The sequence below is a fragment of the Cupressus sempervirens genome, chromosome 1, assembly GCF_028749045.1.
Source record: "Cupressus sempervirens isolate cs-2001-9-10 chromosome 1, ASM2874904v1, whole genome shotgun sequence".
Lineage (NCBI taxonomy): Eukaryota > Viridiplantae > Streptophyta > Pinopsida > Cupressales > Cupressaceae > Cupressus > Cupressus sempervirens.
In genome coordinates, this window is record NC_143118.1 from 793,514,680 (window position 1) to 793,531,300 (window position 16,621).

At 32.0% G+C, this 16,621-nt stretch overlaps 1 protein-coding gene across 1 annotated transcript in view; it reads right to left on the reverse strand.

The window, feature by feature from the left end:
- LOC149580258 (serine carboxypeptidase 1-like) overlaps positions 1–6,978 on the reverse strand; it is a 54,216-nt gene extending 47,238 nt beyond the window's left edge. Inside the window, exons 1-9 of the mRNA XM_089813420.1 lie at positions 6,821–6,978; positions 6,413–6,558; positions 5,925–6,001; positions 5,215–5,337; positions 4,694–4,796; positions 4,298–4,335; positions 4,087–4,188; positions 1,462–1,542; positions 1,093–1,338 (exon numbers count right to left, since the gene is read on the reverse strand). Coding sequence (XP_089669546.1) covers positions 1,093–1,338; positions 1,462–1,542; positions 4,087–4,188; positions 4,298–4,335; positions 4,694–4,796; positions 5,215–5,337; positions 5,925–6,001; positions 6,413–6,558; positions 6,821–6,978 — 1,074 coding nt within the window. The remainder of the gene's footprint in view (positions 1–1,092; positions 1,339–1,461; positions 1,543–4,086; positions 4,189–4,297; positions 4,336–4,693; positions 4,797–5,214; positions 5,338–5,924; positions 6,002–6,412; positions 6,559–6,820) is intronic.
- Positions 6,979–16,621: the final 9,643 nt, after the last annotated feature.

Genomic DNA, 16,621 nt, shown 5'->3' on the forward strand with positions numbered 1-16,621 from the left:
AATGATTAAGATAATATATTTTCTAGTTCATAAATTTAATAATATGAAAAGAAAATCAATTTGACAAATCTATGAAGTTCTCATCCTCTAGAGGGCAATTTGGAAAATGAAAAATGAAATACAGTTTTTGGGGATAAGATCAAGAGTTGAGAAATGTCATTTAGCAGCCAAAATGTTGTCCATTGTGTCCCGGCCTTGCTACTTCTATAAAGAAGTGAGAGGACATATAACCTTGAGCTATTAGATGTTCATAAAGTCTTGTTACAGATGTCGGTTTCTTTTATACAAAACAAAGGGATTTTATATGACAATTGCTAGTTGTTACAAAGTGAGTGTAATTTTAAGGGTTATTTAGAATTTTGTAAATTGAGCTAAAGGGATTGTAACAAAAATTATGTCACAAAAATGTTCTTGATTAATGCATGTGAATTTCACAATTGAAATGTGATTAAATTTTATTTTTTAGGAAATTCCAGCAGTCCAGCATCACCAGATCTCACATTTGAGAAGTGTTTATGTGGAAAATAAAAAAGGGATCTAATATGTTCAAACATACACATTTGGATGAAATCATAATCCGTCTCACTCAAAAACAGTTGGAAGGTAGTATACAATGAAACTTCAATTCTCGAATATTAACGTTCAACATACATGCAGAAATAAAGTCAGAAGCTTGATGCTGCATCGAGCTGCAATTTACATTCTTCTCAGTTTAGGAGAAAAATACTTCAATTTTCATGCATTTCCTACGTGCTCCAATGAGCTACAAATTTGAAAATAACTAAATATGTTGTACAAACTGCGAAGTCACAAGTACTTGGGATCATCCAATGGCATTTTATTGGATTTTACTTTCTGTAGTAGAACTTGCCATTGGATTTGTGTCTAATTAACTTTTACTTGCATATTATAATATTGAAACTATAATGATCTTTGGTTTTTTATTTTATTTCTTTTATCTTATGGAATCTGTTCTTAATGATGCAGACTTAGGCCATTTATAAAGACATTGAGTTATACAAGGAGATTTTTGGTCATTTCCATTTAGGAAATAAACATTAAAATAGGTTGGGAGGAGAACTTTTCACTTACCACATGACAAGGAGAATCTTGCTCTCCAATTGGCAATGTGAGTAGCATAGATCCATCCACTTTTTGAAAGCTTGTTAGCCAAAAATGACCAAACATCATCCACACTGCATGAAGATCATCAAATGGTGATTTTCTTGTTGAACTGTTCAAGATAATTTTATCCCTGCTCATTTCCTCTTCTTTCTTTATGGAGAATGGGAAGCACATTGGGTCAAGAATATTATTAGCATTGATCCATGAAAGGGTCTGTATTTCACAAGAACAAGCTTGTCAAAATCTGTATATTTCTAGAATTTTGGACCTAGAGAAAGATAATCCACTGCTGATGTAACTTGGACCTAGAGAAAGATAATCCACTACTGATGTTACCTGCCCAAATTCCAGCATTTTGAATTTACAAGCATCACTTCTTGGATTGAAATAGCTTCCATTGCATGCCTCTTTGACTGCCTGCAACAGTGAAAATCAATAGTTTGCATATTATTCTGAGTGAACCAGGAAAACTAGAATCAAATTTATCCTCTACACAATATCTTGGGAAAAAATGACTATTAACCTAATTTCAGTTTCCATAAAGATATATATATTACTTCCAGAGTACTCCTTGCAATACCATTGTAAACTTATTTTTTTCACGTGAACAAAGTAAGAGTTATAGGTGTTGGTCTTGACTCTACCCATGTTTTTTCTTTAAGATTCGGTATGAGTTAACTAGTTGAGACTTATTTACAAATGAAAGAGTGAAAAATGAGCCTTGGTCTAGTGGATAGCAAGATTATTATGTTGAGTAAAGACTTAGTAGCACTGTACCTTTCCTTGATGTGGATATTTATGTAGGGTTTATGAAAAATATATGAGAGGATTTTTTATGTGGCCATCTTCAAATACAGATGTTCCTCTTTAGCATTTAAATTTCAAATATATGAGATAGTTGGCCATTTCGTTGACTTTCAATTGTCCAATTTGGTAAATCTGAATGTCTTGAATTTTATTAAATTTATATAATCCTATGTTGGTGAAACTGAAATCACAATAAGTGGATTCCTAGAACAAAGCCCTAACCTATGGTTTCTCCTCGAAGTCATATCCTATCTGTGATTCTGTTCATTGGGATTTTATAAGAATTTATTAGAACTGGCGTTGAGCTTGTGTAGGAGTTCTAAAAGATTTGTGTAATGAAGAATAAAATAATTTGGTTAAATCCAACACATGTTTGAAGAAGAAGGTGAAGGCTTAGAAATAGGTAGATGAATTGAGCAGATACATTAAGCAAATTGTGAATTTCAGGAAATAGAGATTGAATTTATTATGTAAATTTCATAATTTTCTCCATCGACAGGAAGCCTATCAAAATAAATCAAAACAAAAAAATTGTTATTGATGAGACCAAACACTCATGATCAAATCTAACCTTTGATATGGTTTTGAAAGAAAAGCTCAATGATGTTTCCAAGCATTAACGGTTAGGAAAAACAAGAAGTAGATAAATACCCCACTGAGATAGGATGAGCAACACAAGGTAAATATTGTAAAAGAAATAGTCTGATAGAGGTTGGCCTTCTATGGTGGGGAAGGGAGACGTTTCTCCTTTTTGTGATGATGCATGTGAGCAACATAGCCTCATTGTGTGGAGTTTCTTGACCTCTTGGGACCAAATATCAATGTAGTGAAGTTGACTAGATTTATGTTTCTGATTTTCAATACACAAGATCATGTTTAGGATGGTGCAAAGATTTGAAAATGGTAACCTAGTGGCCCTTGGTTAGGCTAACAATTTCATCTCTTCATTGATTGCTTAGCTCATATCTTAACATTTCAAAAGGTCTCTTAGACAGAAATGTGAATTTCCTCGGATGGTGTGGGAAAGGTTCTGAGACTTATACCACTGGTTAGAAAACTCTTCTAGAAGGTAGCTTGGAAATAAAGAACTTTAAGCTTTGGAAATAGCCCTGGCATCCTACATGTTGGCCTAAGGTTAATGCTTTCATATGGCTTATAACTTAAGATAAATTTCCTCATTAGAATAATCTTCAGAAAATAAGGGTTGGGGGTTTGAATAGATGTATTATTTGCCTTCAAGATAAAGATCTGGTAGACATCTTTTACCTTGCCACTAATTTTCTTCATCATTTATGGTGTGATTTGTTGGGAATTTCAAGAATAATTTTGAGCCCATTCAATATTCTCCAGCGAATCAGCTATGATATTCTTTGAAGATAAAAACACTTCATGATTTGCATTATATCGGTTGTAGTTTGATCTGGTAAAATATTTGGTGGGAGCAACTTGATTCGAATGAATTCTTTTTTTTTTTTTCCAAATTCAACAACAAGCCAAAGACTATTTGACATAGATATTGAATTTAAATAGTATGTCCAAGCAATGTTGAGAGTTCAAACTGAACTATTTCTTGGAGGATGATAGGTGATCCTCAATCTGGCAGCCTAGGAAAAGGCACATTAGAATGAGGAGATCAGTTTATGGAGAGGGATTTCAATCTCGACGTTAATACTTTTGAGATAATTTTATAGTCCGTGTTGTCCAAAGAGATGAGATAGTAGCTGGCCAGGTGTTCTGCGTTGTACTTTTGCATGATGAGGACTATGGTGCTAGTATTGAGGCTTCCAAGCATTTTAAGGTTTTGCCAGGATTCCACAATTAATAGTTCAGAAACTTTTATAGAAAATCATTGGAAAGTGATCAAGTCTCAGAGCTTTATCTGGCTGGAAGGAGAGAAAAATGGCTTTAAGTTTTATCTGTGATGGGAGAAGTCAATCCTAGATTGTCATGGGAGTTTTGTCTTAGCTGTGATGGCTCAGTTCATGGTTTTTGCCAACTTTAACCAGATTTTGCAAAGTGAAACTTATGGTTGTTTCCAGCTATGCTTTGAGTACCATCTCCCTCCTACTCCACAAGTATAGCTTAGGTTGTATTTATTAAAATTTTGTTGAAAAATTTTCAGTTTTGTCTAAACAAAATACGAGGAAACAGCACCTGGTATAACTCGTCCGATACAAGTCCCATTCCATGTGCAAAGGGAACCTTTCCATTAGTGTCCATTTCAAAATCAGTTAGCCCATTCCCAACCATGTATCCCTGTAACACTAAGAATACATGTCATAAGGCTTTTTTCATAAGTGTGAATTCAGAGTCCAAGATATTTGAAAGTTGCATGTTTGAATTAGGTAGGGCTTAGCTTTCTGACCTTAAGATTCAAAGTAGGTTTCACCCCTGCAGCAATGCCTGTCAGACAAAAGAACTTCTAATTTTCATTGATGCCTTTCGCAGCTCAAATATTCAAACTTTTGAAGGGAAGAAAATTGCGATGCCAAGTGCCAACATTGGGATAAAAAAAATTTAAGATGAAACTTTCAGTGCAGTGTCAAGTTCTTCAAAAACAATGGAAATACGTGGCCACATAAAACTTCTTCTAGTTCAATTTAAAGTTTGATCAACTTTTGGATTCAAATTTGCCAGCTACAGGCAAAGGGTAACTGATGCCTACGGTAGTGCTATCATTAAAAAAACATTCAAGATTTTCTAATATGGAAGACTGATTTGTGCTGAGGAAAATAGGAAAACATGTTTATCTAAGCCATACCGTCTGCTATTTCCTTTGCCACCAGTGGAACAAATATGCCAGAATATGAATCTCCTCCTATGTATACTGGATTTGATAAAAACTCTGGATACTCCTCAAACCACTGCATTGATAGTGGACAATATTAATAAACAGTGCGTATCTCTATAAGTTGTAAATAGTAGTCGGCATTAAATTATAAGAGGTAAACAATCAATGTAAACAGATTTTCACAATCCATATTTTTTTGGATTAGATTGTGTAGCAGTTTTTTAACATCAATGTTTCGTGATCCATCATCAGGATGCAAAAAAGTGCAAGATCACGTACAAAAATTTCTTGATCTTTCTTGCATCTTGATGATGGATCACAGAATCTGATCTAAGCTTTGATGTCCAGAAACTTTATTCACAATAGTAAATAATCATCATACCTAGTATAATCTAGCTAAAAATATATTACTGGATGCACTGAAGAAAACCTAACTCTACATATATTTTGAAACCAGTGTAATAGGCTTGTGAAAGGCCACAGCTTCATACCTTTATAAGAAAAGCGTACACATCTGAGACTGTCTTAATATCTCCAGTTTGGTAGTCCTCTGTTGTATTGGAGTATGAGAATCCTGTTCCAACTGGAGAATCCAGAAAAATAATATTGGACACCTTGCAGGAGGACAAAAATTAGAATTCAGTATACACAAAAAGCTTAGATATTGATATAATATCTTACCTGAACATTAAACAACACTAAAATTCAGTTTTGGAACTTAGGAAGAATTTTCTAGAAGGATGAACCCACCATCTCCCATTGTTTATGATAGACATAAAAACATGTGTAGTTTACTAGTAAGGTGGAGCCATATTTTTTATGTAACATTTTTAATTACAAGGATAGACTAGGACTCAAATACAGAACCACGTGATAAAATGTTGCTCGACTTCCTTCTTACTTTCCCTTTCATACTGGTTTTCTATCTAGAAGTGTGGATGGCCTACATCAAACAATCTAGGCCTTAAAATGTTTTGAAATTGGCCAACAGAAAAATCATTTCTTGAATATTTTGTTTTTCTCAGTTCTATTCCCTTCTAACTTTTGTTGAGGGCTACTAGCTAAAGCCTAGCACTAGAATATAGTATTCTAAATTCATTTTTGTATCATGAAATTGTCTGTCCACTTGTAAACACAACACTAGTATCGAGCAACAAGTAAAATTCACATTCAAGAAAGCAGTGGGATTCGAACTTGGGACCTTAGTCCAAGAATGTGGATTGGCCTTCATCTTTGGCATGCTCCCAGATGCTTCAGTGAGATCAAAGTTAAGTGGACCTGAAACAACACAAATTCCAAAGCAAATTTTATTTTTTCTTGAAATCAATCCAATAGTCAGAAGTAGAACTAAAAGGATACAGTCTTGAATTCTGGTTCTCAGGTGGAATTAGTAGTGTAAACTGGTTGACACTCAAATCAAGCTCTTAATCATGAAAAATGCATTATATGGGATATCACATATCTACAATTAGAATTTGGCTAGTTTTTTTTTTTTTAATGGAGGTTCTCCATGAAATATTTGTACCTATTCGATACAGCAGTATGAACCTCTTCAACTACAAACTAAGAACTGAAGGGTATCCATTCCACTAAAATCATTCAAAGTTAGTTTCATTTTTTCAAAAATGTTGAAATAATCTAGATAAACATATCATTCTTAGAATCCTAACTATAGCAAAGAATTCTAACCAATCTCATAGATAAATCCATTGAAGCTTGAACACCCTGGACCTCCTGTGAGCCAGAGAAGAAGTGGATCTTTTCCTGGATTCCTCTCCGACTTAACAAAATAATAGAAAAGTGCTCTTCCATGGACCTCGTTCACTGTTACATACCTGCAATTTATATCATTGTTGCCATTAAAATATTGCAAATTTGCTCTGTAATCTATATCTACCTGAGTCTGAATATGTCCAAGTATAGGCAAATGAATAGAATGTCTATGTGAATATATCCGAGTATGCATAATGGCTACATATGTAAACATGCACAATGTGAACTATAATTAAGTACAAGTTGTTTCTTTAAATATGACCATTAAATGTATATGTGGAGAATAAATTTCTTGAATTGGCTCTCCGCTTAAATGGCACTTACCCACTATATATTTCTGAACTAAGATGTCCAGTGAAGCCAGGAAAGGACTGTACTCTTGCATCTAAGGTGGCTGTTTGAGCTACATGAATTGAATTCAGTGCTATAATTATGAGAACATATAATAAATTTACAGATAGAAAAGGATTTTGGGATGCCATGCTCTGTATTACTTTGGTTCATCAAGAAATTAATATATAGAGAGATAGTGTGTGTTAACTGGTGATTACCAAGCATGCAACGTTAGTGTTTAAACATTTTATTGTTCAATCACAAAAACAACTTTCTTTCTAGAAATGCTTAGAATGGACAAGCTGTGGTACAGCTCTGAAAAATGATTTAGAGTACGTAATATGGAAGATGGCAAGGCAATTGTTGCTATAAGAAAAATCCACTAAAACTGCTTGGACTTTAGCGTCACCTTTGTCACATGTTTATTGGATTCAACAATATGTGAAATAAGTTTTCCTGTCAACCACATTTTAACCGAAGGAAGATAACAAATTTGCATAACTTATTTGGAGTTTCATTTGATTTTGTATCTATAAGAATGTATTCGTTAGAGCTTTATATTATAGAACCTTCAAGGTTATATTATCTCCAAATCGTGGATTTACTTGGTACAAAAAAATAAACTGAAAAAATAAATCAATCTGACTATTAGATGATATAAAATGATAGTTGAATTTACAAATGAAGATTTCAAATTTCAAATTATATTGGTCTTTAAATTGCACTTGTTTCAGTCTTGGTGATTATTTTACTAATATAATGACTTCAACCACAACACTCTATTCCAATTAGTCAATGTACATAAAGATTAATACATAATAAATAAATAAATTGATAACATAAAAACAAATAGATGAATAGATAGAATATTAATTTATAAACATTTATATCATAATGTGATTATTGTTTGGTTCAATTGCATTTTTCTACAGTCCTATTATTGTTTTGAACATTTTATTTGTTTTTTATATTTTGGTTCGCTAAGAATTTGAGTTTTTCCTTTCTTTCTTGTTTGCCTCTTAAATCACGATTTCACATTCATATCCACCCAATGTCAATACAAATTTTATTAGTAAGAAACCATGTTCACCCTAATTCTAATGGAAACAACTATCCAACCACCAAGAAGCACCATAGCATCAATGGTTGGATGCTAGACTCTAGTTTTCACTTCTCAGCAATTAGGATTATTTAACAATAGTCCCCACAAATGAGAAGTCAAATTTTCAATTATGTAGTATGCAATCATCGATACCATAGTGCATCTTGATGGTTGGATAGTATCTTTAGTTATTAATTATGTAGCATCTAACCATGGATAACATTGTGCATCCTCAGATAAACATTTCTCACTTATCTTACCTTCATGCAATAAATTGAACATAGAGAACTACATATAATCAACCATTAAATGTAGTTACATTCATGCATTCTTTATGAAGAGCACTAGGTAGAGGTTCCTTCCATGCACTCTCCGTGAAGAACTAGTGGATGTGATATGTAAATATTTTGAGTATGTTTTGGTGGGCAAGTTCATATGAATTTGACCTTCTTTAGGTGATTAGAAAATTAAATATAGAATCCAAAGACATAAGTTGATGTTCACATTGCATTATCTGAGCATTTTATCATTGTAACCTTTTATATGAAAGAAAATAGCAAATTGATGTTTTGGAATGGTCTTGAATATATGAACTAGTGTAAACAAAACCATTAGATTTTAGAAAATGAAACTTTATCTTAATTATTAGCTTTGAGAGGACTCTCATTTTTTCCAACATCATACAATAGAAAAATACTAAAATCATTCAATAAATATTATCATTTATCAAACATGAACTGTCAAAAAAAAGTCATTTTTTAAATATCACAAAATAAAAAATATTTAAAAATATTAGATAAAATAAATATTATCATTTATAAACATAGAACTTTCCAAAAACAATATACATATACATAAATAGGATAAATTTTATTAGATAATTCTAATGGGGGTGGATGGATTGGATCCACAATGATAATTAAACATAAAATACACACTACAAGCACTTATAGAAATTATAAAATCATTTCATTGCTTGATTGATAAAAACCATTACATTGTGCCTCTTTTATAGAGGTCTTTGATTGTTTCCGGAAACATCTAAATTAATGGACATAGAACAAATAGACTTTTCTAGAGTTATCTACATAAATGACTTCTAGACCTTTACAAAATTAAATATTAATTTTACCTAACCCTATTCGGTAATCTAGCTAGAGTTTCTAGAATCCTCTAGTATTGTTTTACATTTCATTTGAGGGGAAATTACATTCCAACACTTCCTCCTAATTTCAACCTCAAATTTTGTTGCATACAAATCCAAATCCTTTCTTTTGCCTGATGCCAAAATGTCATTTTTTGATAATCTTTAGTAGTGTCTGCCAAGGTTGTGGCCTTTAATTTCTACAAACATTTTGTAAGCAATTGACTGCCAACGATTTCCTCTTTTTAGTAGATCCACTGATAATCTTGCCTCATTTATCACAAACGTCAATCACAACATTTACTAATAACCTTTTGTGTCTTTGATACCTTGCTCTAATATGTTTCCCAATGCTACTGCATTCCTTCTTACACTTGAACATTTGTATCTAATAAACCTTTGATCATTCCTGCAATTCTTTGCCAATTTGATCCATAACTCCATCCACAATCCATTTTGATGCAACCTGCCATAAAATCGTTATTGCATTATTTATTCCAACATGTCTTATAACAATGATTTTTCAAGCCACATATATTACAAGGATGTACATCACAACATCTATCCATTGTATGCCTTTTCTTGTTACAGTGTGAACATTGCACAATCTTTATGCTTTCAATTGATTCTTTTGAACCTTTATCCATCTTTCCACTACCTGCATCATATCGAAGACCTTCATATTTTGGCCTAACTGTAGTCTCAATCAGATTACTTAATCCCTATTTATCCTTTCCTAAACCTTTACCTTTAAAACCTATCTTTCCATAATCTTCAAACCAATATTGTCATTATAATAGCTAGAAGTTCCGCCAATACAATTTTAATGCTCATCATTACATTCTTTTTTGCAAACAATTTCAGCAAAATCACATTTCTCAATCCCATAATCACTGAAATCATTTGTGTCACAAGATACGTCACATACAAATGGTTTCACATTCAAACATTCTTTCTCTTGTTTTAGAGCAGACAATTCCTTCTTTAACATATTATTTTTCTCTTCCAATTTCTTCACATTATCTTCTAAAACTTTGTTCTTTTTCTCAACATAATCAAACAACTTTAACTTTTCTTCTAATTCTCTATTTTGCTCTCTAAGCTTGTTTCCTTCACCTGCCAATTATGTACTTCTTCCACAAATTTTAACCTACTTTTTGAGCTCTTCAATTTCCCCTATATAGACACTAATTTCATTTAACAATTTAGACTTTTCTTCTCTCATTTTATTTCTTACTTTTGCCAATTCCTTTTGCGAAATATCTTTTCCACACAATAATCTTGCATTTTCTTTCTTCACCATCACTAATTCTTTTTCTAACTTATTTGTCTTCTCTTTCTGAACTCTACCAACTTTTTCCATTGAAATCAACAATTAATAGACCTTACTCTTTCTTTTAGATAATTCTAAATACCTTTTTACTTCCAAATTTTTAATTAAATCTTCAAACAACTTGAAACAAACTCTACATAAATATCAAACTTGATTCCACGTCACATCCTTCTTCTTTTTTCTTTTAACAACAATAGGAGAATTTCTTAAATGACCATACCTTTTGTTCTTTCCTTTGTCCTTTCTTTCGTGCTTTACAAACACTTTGGTTCTTACATAATCTTCATGAAAAGTCTTCTTTCCATTGATTTTGTTGTTCTCAATAATGTGCTTTCTTGCCGACTTGCCCTCTTTCCTTTTTCTCACAGCTGCTCAACACTTCATTTGTGATCTTCTTCAAAACAATTGTCTTTTCTATAACACAAATTAATCTTTCATATTTTAGCACCACCAAAACATTGCTTCCTTTTTAATCACAATTTTGTCCACTTGGCTCTGTTACCAAACTGATGGGGTGGGATAGATTGGATCCACAATGATAATTAAACATAAAATACACACTACAGGCACTTATAGAAATTATAAAATCATTTTTATTGCTGAATCAATAAAAACCATTACATTGTACCTCCAAACTACATTGATTGGCTCCAAACTACATTGGGTAAATGACAAGGAACAAAACAACAACATAAAAGCATTAATTGACTATCTCATAATGCATCGATTGCAATGGAATTCTAATTTCATACTTAGAAGCAATATGGATTGGCCATAAATTACAGTCCATTAAAATTAAATCTTGATATTCATGCCATTATTGATTGTAATGTTGTTGTAGAGTTTCAAACCTTATCTTACATAGGCACCACTCTTTCTTTTCCTTTTTTTGCCCTTTTTCCGAAATCCTTTCAAAGATAATCCAAACTTGTCATTTTGTTAATATTAGTTTTCCATTTGTAATCTAAAGTTTGGACAGCGATAGAAATCATTTTCTTTGGACAATCTATTGCAGATTCGTTATTCTAATAAATGCAACAATGAACTGGTTTTAATATATAGGACTCTACCATGTAGTTTTTTCAAATGATTCAATTTTTTTTTTTATGGAAAAGTGATTAGAATTGTTTTATTTGTTCAAGCTACATTGTTGTTAGTAGAAGGGACATCTATTTATAGTGGTCATTTGTTTGTATATCTTATTTTTTATGGAAAAGTAATTAGGAACTGTTTTATTTGTTGAAGCATTGTTGTTAGCAGAAGGGTCATCTATTTATAGTGGTCACTTGTTTGTATATCTTATTTTTTATGTAAGTATTATTTGGTTTGATTATTAAACAGTTAATAATAATAATTTTATATTATGTTAAATTGTATAACTTTTTAGTCAAATTTATTGAAACAAGTGGTTTATTATAATTCATTTTTGTAAGAATGAATAGTATATTTGAATTAATTGCATCTAGGTGACCCTCACTCATTTGAAACATTAGACTTGTCCAAGAGATAAGCTTACTTAATCAGAGGAAGGCTCAATACTACACTTCTATGAATGTCACTTACATTTAATGGATTATAGGTGCACTTTCTTTTCTTATGAAAGATAGGTTCTTGTGAAAATGGACCAATAGTTTGGCTAATATTGTATAGTTGACTCTTGAGTGCAATATCACAATATCACTTGCCACTAAAATCACCTCCTACTTATCAATAACAATTTTATATTCAACCTATAAAATAAAGATAATTATTCATTATATTTTATTTATCAAAAAATATATTTGACTATCAAATTAAACTATATTTACGAATAATCAGTCTAATTATTGTTTACAAAAGTGCCTTGACAAAGTATTGTGCATATATTAAATATAACATAAAATGAAAGTGGGATGCACCTTAAAAAGAATGTAGCATTAAAGAAATTGAAAAGAAAAATTTGTAAAATGATGAATTCTATAAAATATTTTTTATAAAGAATTTAAATTTTTAAGTAAACTATAAAGAAATTCCACAAAAAATGCATTGATGGTAAGGCTTTAACATCTTTGTAGTTTTGAAATCATGTTTGTTATTAGTAAATGATGATATGGCTTATTGAATATTTAAATAATGAAATATCTTTTAACTAATTTATGATTCTTTAATAATTATAATGTAAGGAAAAATACTTATAATTTTATTTATAATTTGTTATAAATTGGTGTTTGTTAAAGATAACTAGCTATATTTTTATTATATAATATATAATATATATGAAGAAAGTTGAGAGATTTCTAATTTCTAAATGTGTTTTCTAAAGTAAATTAAAGCCTTCATATCTCTAGTTCTCTTTATATATATATATATATATATATATATATATATATATATATATATAAAGAGAACTAGAGATATGAAGGCTTTAATTTACTTTAGAAAACACATTTAAAAATTAGAAATCTCTCAACTTTCTTCATATATATTATATAATTATATGTACATAGTAGCATCCCAAGAGAAAGTCCTAAGAATAAAATCATACTTTAGTGTTTAGATTATAGGAATACGTAGGGTTTTAGATTAAATTACTAATTTAATTTATGAGATATGGTTGGGATAGTATTCAATAAGGATTATGATTAATGTTCAATTCACCTCTCTCTCTCTCTCTCTCTCTCTCTCTCTCTCTCTCTCACCCTCTCTCTCCCTCCAATTATAATTTTATTCTACTTCATTCCATAATTATTTTCTTTACCTAATATCCCTCCTCTTCCCCTTTACCTCTCTACCTCATCTATTTTTGTTCCATTATAGCAATAGCCCTCTCACATGCCTCTCATAATAATCATCTCTCTCACACATGTCCCTTCATAACTACAAACTATCTCTCTACCTCTCTCATTCCTCATTCATTTATCACTATCTCTATCTCTTTTGAGTGCTAGAATTATATTTCTTCTTGAGCTCTCTCTCATCTCTCTCTCCTGCCCCCTTCTCTCCCTATGTATTATCTCTACCACTTCCCCTTCTTCATTTTTCTAATCCCCCCTCTCACCATCTCTTCCCTGTGATTAAAATCAATCTCTACCTCATATCTCTAAACCTCTCCCGCTTTTTACTCGTGTGTGTATATCTCTCCTCTTTTTCACCCCTCTCTATCCCTTCCTCCCTTTATCACTTTCCCTAGTTATCCTCTTTAAGTACTCTCTCTCTCTCTCTCTCTCTCTCTCTCTCTCTCTCTCTCTCTCTCTCTGTGCTAGACTTATATTTATTCTTGATCTCTATCTCATCTCTCCCCCTACCCCTTGTCTCTCTAAGTATTATCTCTTCCACTTCCCTTTATCCATTTTTCCAATCCCCCTTCTCACCATCTATCCCCTATAATTACCATCTATATCTATCTCATATGTCTCAACCTTTCCCCCTTGTTACTATCGTGTGCATATCTCTCCTCAATTTCACCCTCTCTCTCCCCTCCCCCTTTATCACTTTTCCTAGTTATCCTCTTTAACTACACTCCATCCTTTCACCATCTTTCCCTCAATATTCTCTCTCTCTCTCACATACACACACTCACTCATTATCCATTCCTTCATCACAATCTCTATCTATTTTGAGTGATAATTAGCTTTCTTCCTGAGCTCTATCTCATCTATCTCCCCTTTCTACTTCTCTCTCTTTGTATCATCTCTCCCACTTGTCCTTATCCATTTTCCTCATATCCTCTAACACCATCTCTACCATATATCTCTACCTCATGTCTCTCAACCTCTCCTCCTTACATTACTCTCATGTGCATATCTCTCCTTCTTATTACTCCACTGTCTCTCTCACTTCCTTCCTTCCTTTATATCTTCCCTTAGTTACCCTCTTTAACTATACTCATTCTCTCTCTCTCTCTCTCTCTCTCTCTCTCTCTCTCTCTCTCTCTCTCTCTCTCTCTCTCACACACACACACACACACACACACACACACACACACACACACACACACACACACACATTTCCCATTCCTTCATCACCATCTCTTCCCCATGATTACCATATATCTCTACCTCTGCCACAATCTCTCTCTCTCTCTCTCTCTCTCTCTCTCTCTCTCTCTCTCTCTCTCTCTCTTATATTTATATATATATATATAATTTTAAATTAAACTATATTAATTATTTTTAATTAATTAAAATTTAATATATTATTTTTCAATATATCTTAAATTTATTAGATACTCTATTTTGATTTTACAATACAATAAATTATATTTAATATTTAATACTTTTACAATATATAATCTTAATTGTAAATATAATAATTTGGGGACAATATACCTTGGCTTCCTCTATATATTTTATTTTATTTATATAGCTAAAAGCATTCAAAGCCAGACTCCATATTATTTTGTATAATTAAAGGGTTCAATATACTTAATCATTTGTTCAATTATCTTTAGAGTTTTCACTTTATTTTGATTAGACTAAGGTTGAATTTTAATTTCAGTTAGTTTTAAGGTATAATGTAGTTAAAAAATAGGGTTAAATGTGTTTAATTATTTAATTAGGTTTAGAAGTATGGTTCAATTTGTTTAGTGTTTTATTTCAGCATAGTGTACAATTTGAATCAATGTTTATGGTTTGGTGTAGGATTGGAATTATTTCTATTTGGATACAACGATGGGGGGTGGATTTTTTTTTTAGAGATGGGATTCAACTTCAATTATTGTGAGGCTTAGCTTGGCAATTAGAATTGTCAAGTATGATTTAAATGTAGTTATTATATCTTCCTAAGTTGTCAGAGATGCAAAAAAATTAATTATAAGGTTAAAATATAAAAATAGGTTTATATTATAGTTTAACACTATGATTATGATAAGGATACTGAGGATGAAGTGGAGGGGAGAAATAGGAGTTTGAAAGGGGGTATTGAGTGTAGCTCTCAGAAGAAGAAGAGGAAAGTTGAGGTGAGCAACACTGACCATGGCAATGACTTTGTTGAGGAAAAGATGAGAGGCTCCCAAAAGAAGGGGAGTGGTGGAAAGGGACTGGATATTAAGGGTCACAAGGATGATAGGGTTTTGACCCCATCAGATGATGAAATTCTTGCTCATAGAATGGAGAGGAAGAGAAAATCGATGAGATCTCAGGAGGAGGGGGTTGAGAATTATATGAAGAAGGTGGCACTGGAAAAAGAGGAATTTTTGGATCAAGAGAAAATCCCAAATTTTGACAAGGATGAGGGTGAGGTGGACATTACGAAAGGACCCTTAGGAAGCCCTAGGACCATTATGAAGTTGGAGATTTGAAACAACAAATGCAGTTTATTGTTAAGGAAGTTGAGCAGGTAAGAAAATTAACTAGAGGGGAGCACACTCTTGGTCAACATATTGACAGGATTTTAGAGGTTATTGGAAATGCTGAAGAGGTTAAAAACCTTATGAAAAAGATTCCATAGACTGAAGCCAAAAATAGGGTGCTGGATAAAGCTATTAGTGATAATCTGAAGAAGGCGAAAAACTTAGAGGCCAAGGTGAATAATATGGAAAAGGTGATAAAGAAAATGATTGATAATAATAGTAATACTTTAAAGACTATGGCAGATAATGTGAGCAGTCTCCTAAATAAGCATGAGGAAGATAAAGGACAAGATTCCCCTATTGTTGCTGAGAACTAGGGGCCTAGTAAACGCACTCAAGCTCATTCTAGGAAGAATGAGGAGAAGAACAAGATGGAAGAGGTGAAGGCCGCTATGGAGAATATACACATCTTGGCAGACCAAGCTACTGACCTGCTAAAAACTATGTAGTTGTTCGGGTGTTGGTTTTTTCTTATTCCTTTGCTATCTTTTCAGCTCTATTTCTGGTTGGCCTCCTGTTTTCCTATTTTTCTTTGCTCTTTTTGGAGGCTTTTTATTTAGTGTACTGTGCTTTTAGACTTAGATGTTAGCTTTATGCTTTTCTCTCTAGACTTTTGATTACTTTGTAAAAGCTTTCAGGTCCTTTAAAACTTGTTTTTACTTAATCAAAACACATAATTAGTTTTGTTTAAGGTTTATTTTAAGTTTAATATTAGCATTAATATATATTGATTTATGATTGAAATTTAATTTGATTTTATATGTAATCTGATAAATAAGTAAACAAGTTAATGATTCAAACGATGATACCCAAAAAATTAATAATATAAAGAATGCTTAAATATATATAAATGATTGTGTCTTTCAATTCTTGGTTGCCTAGTT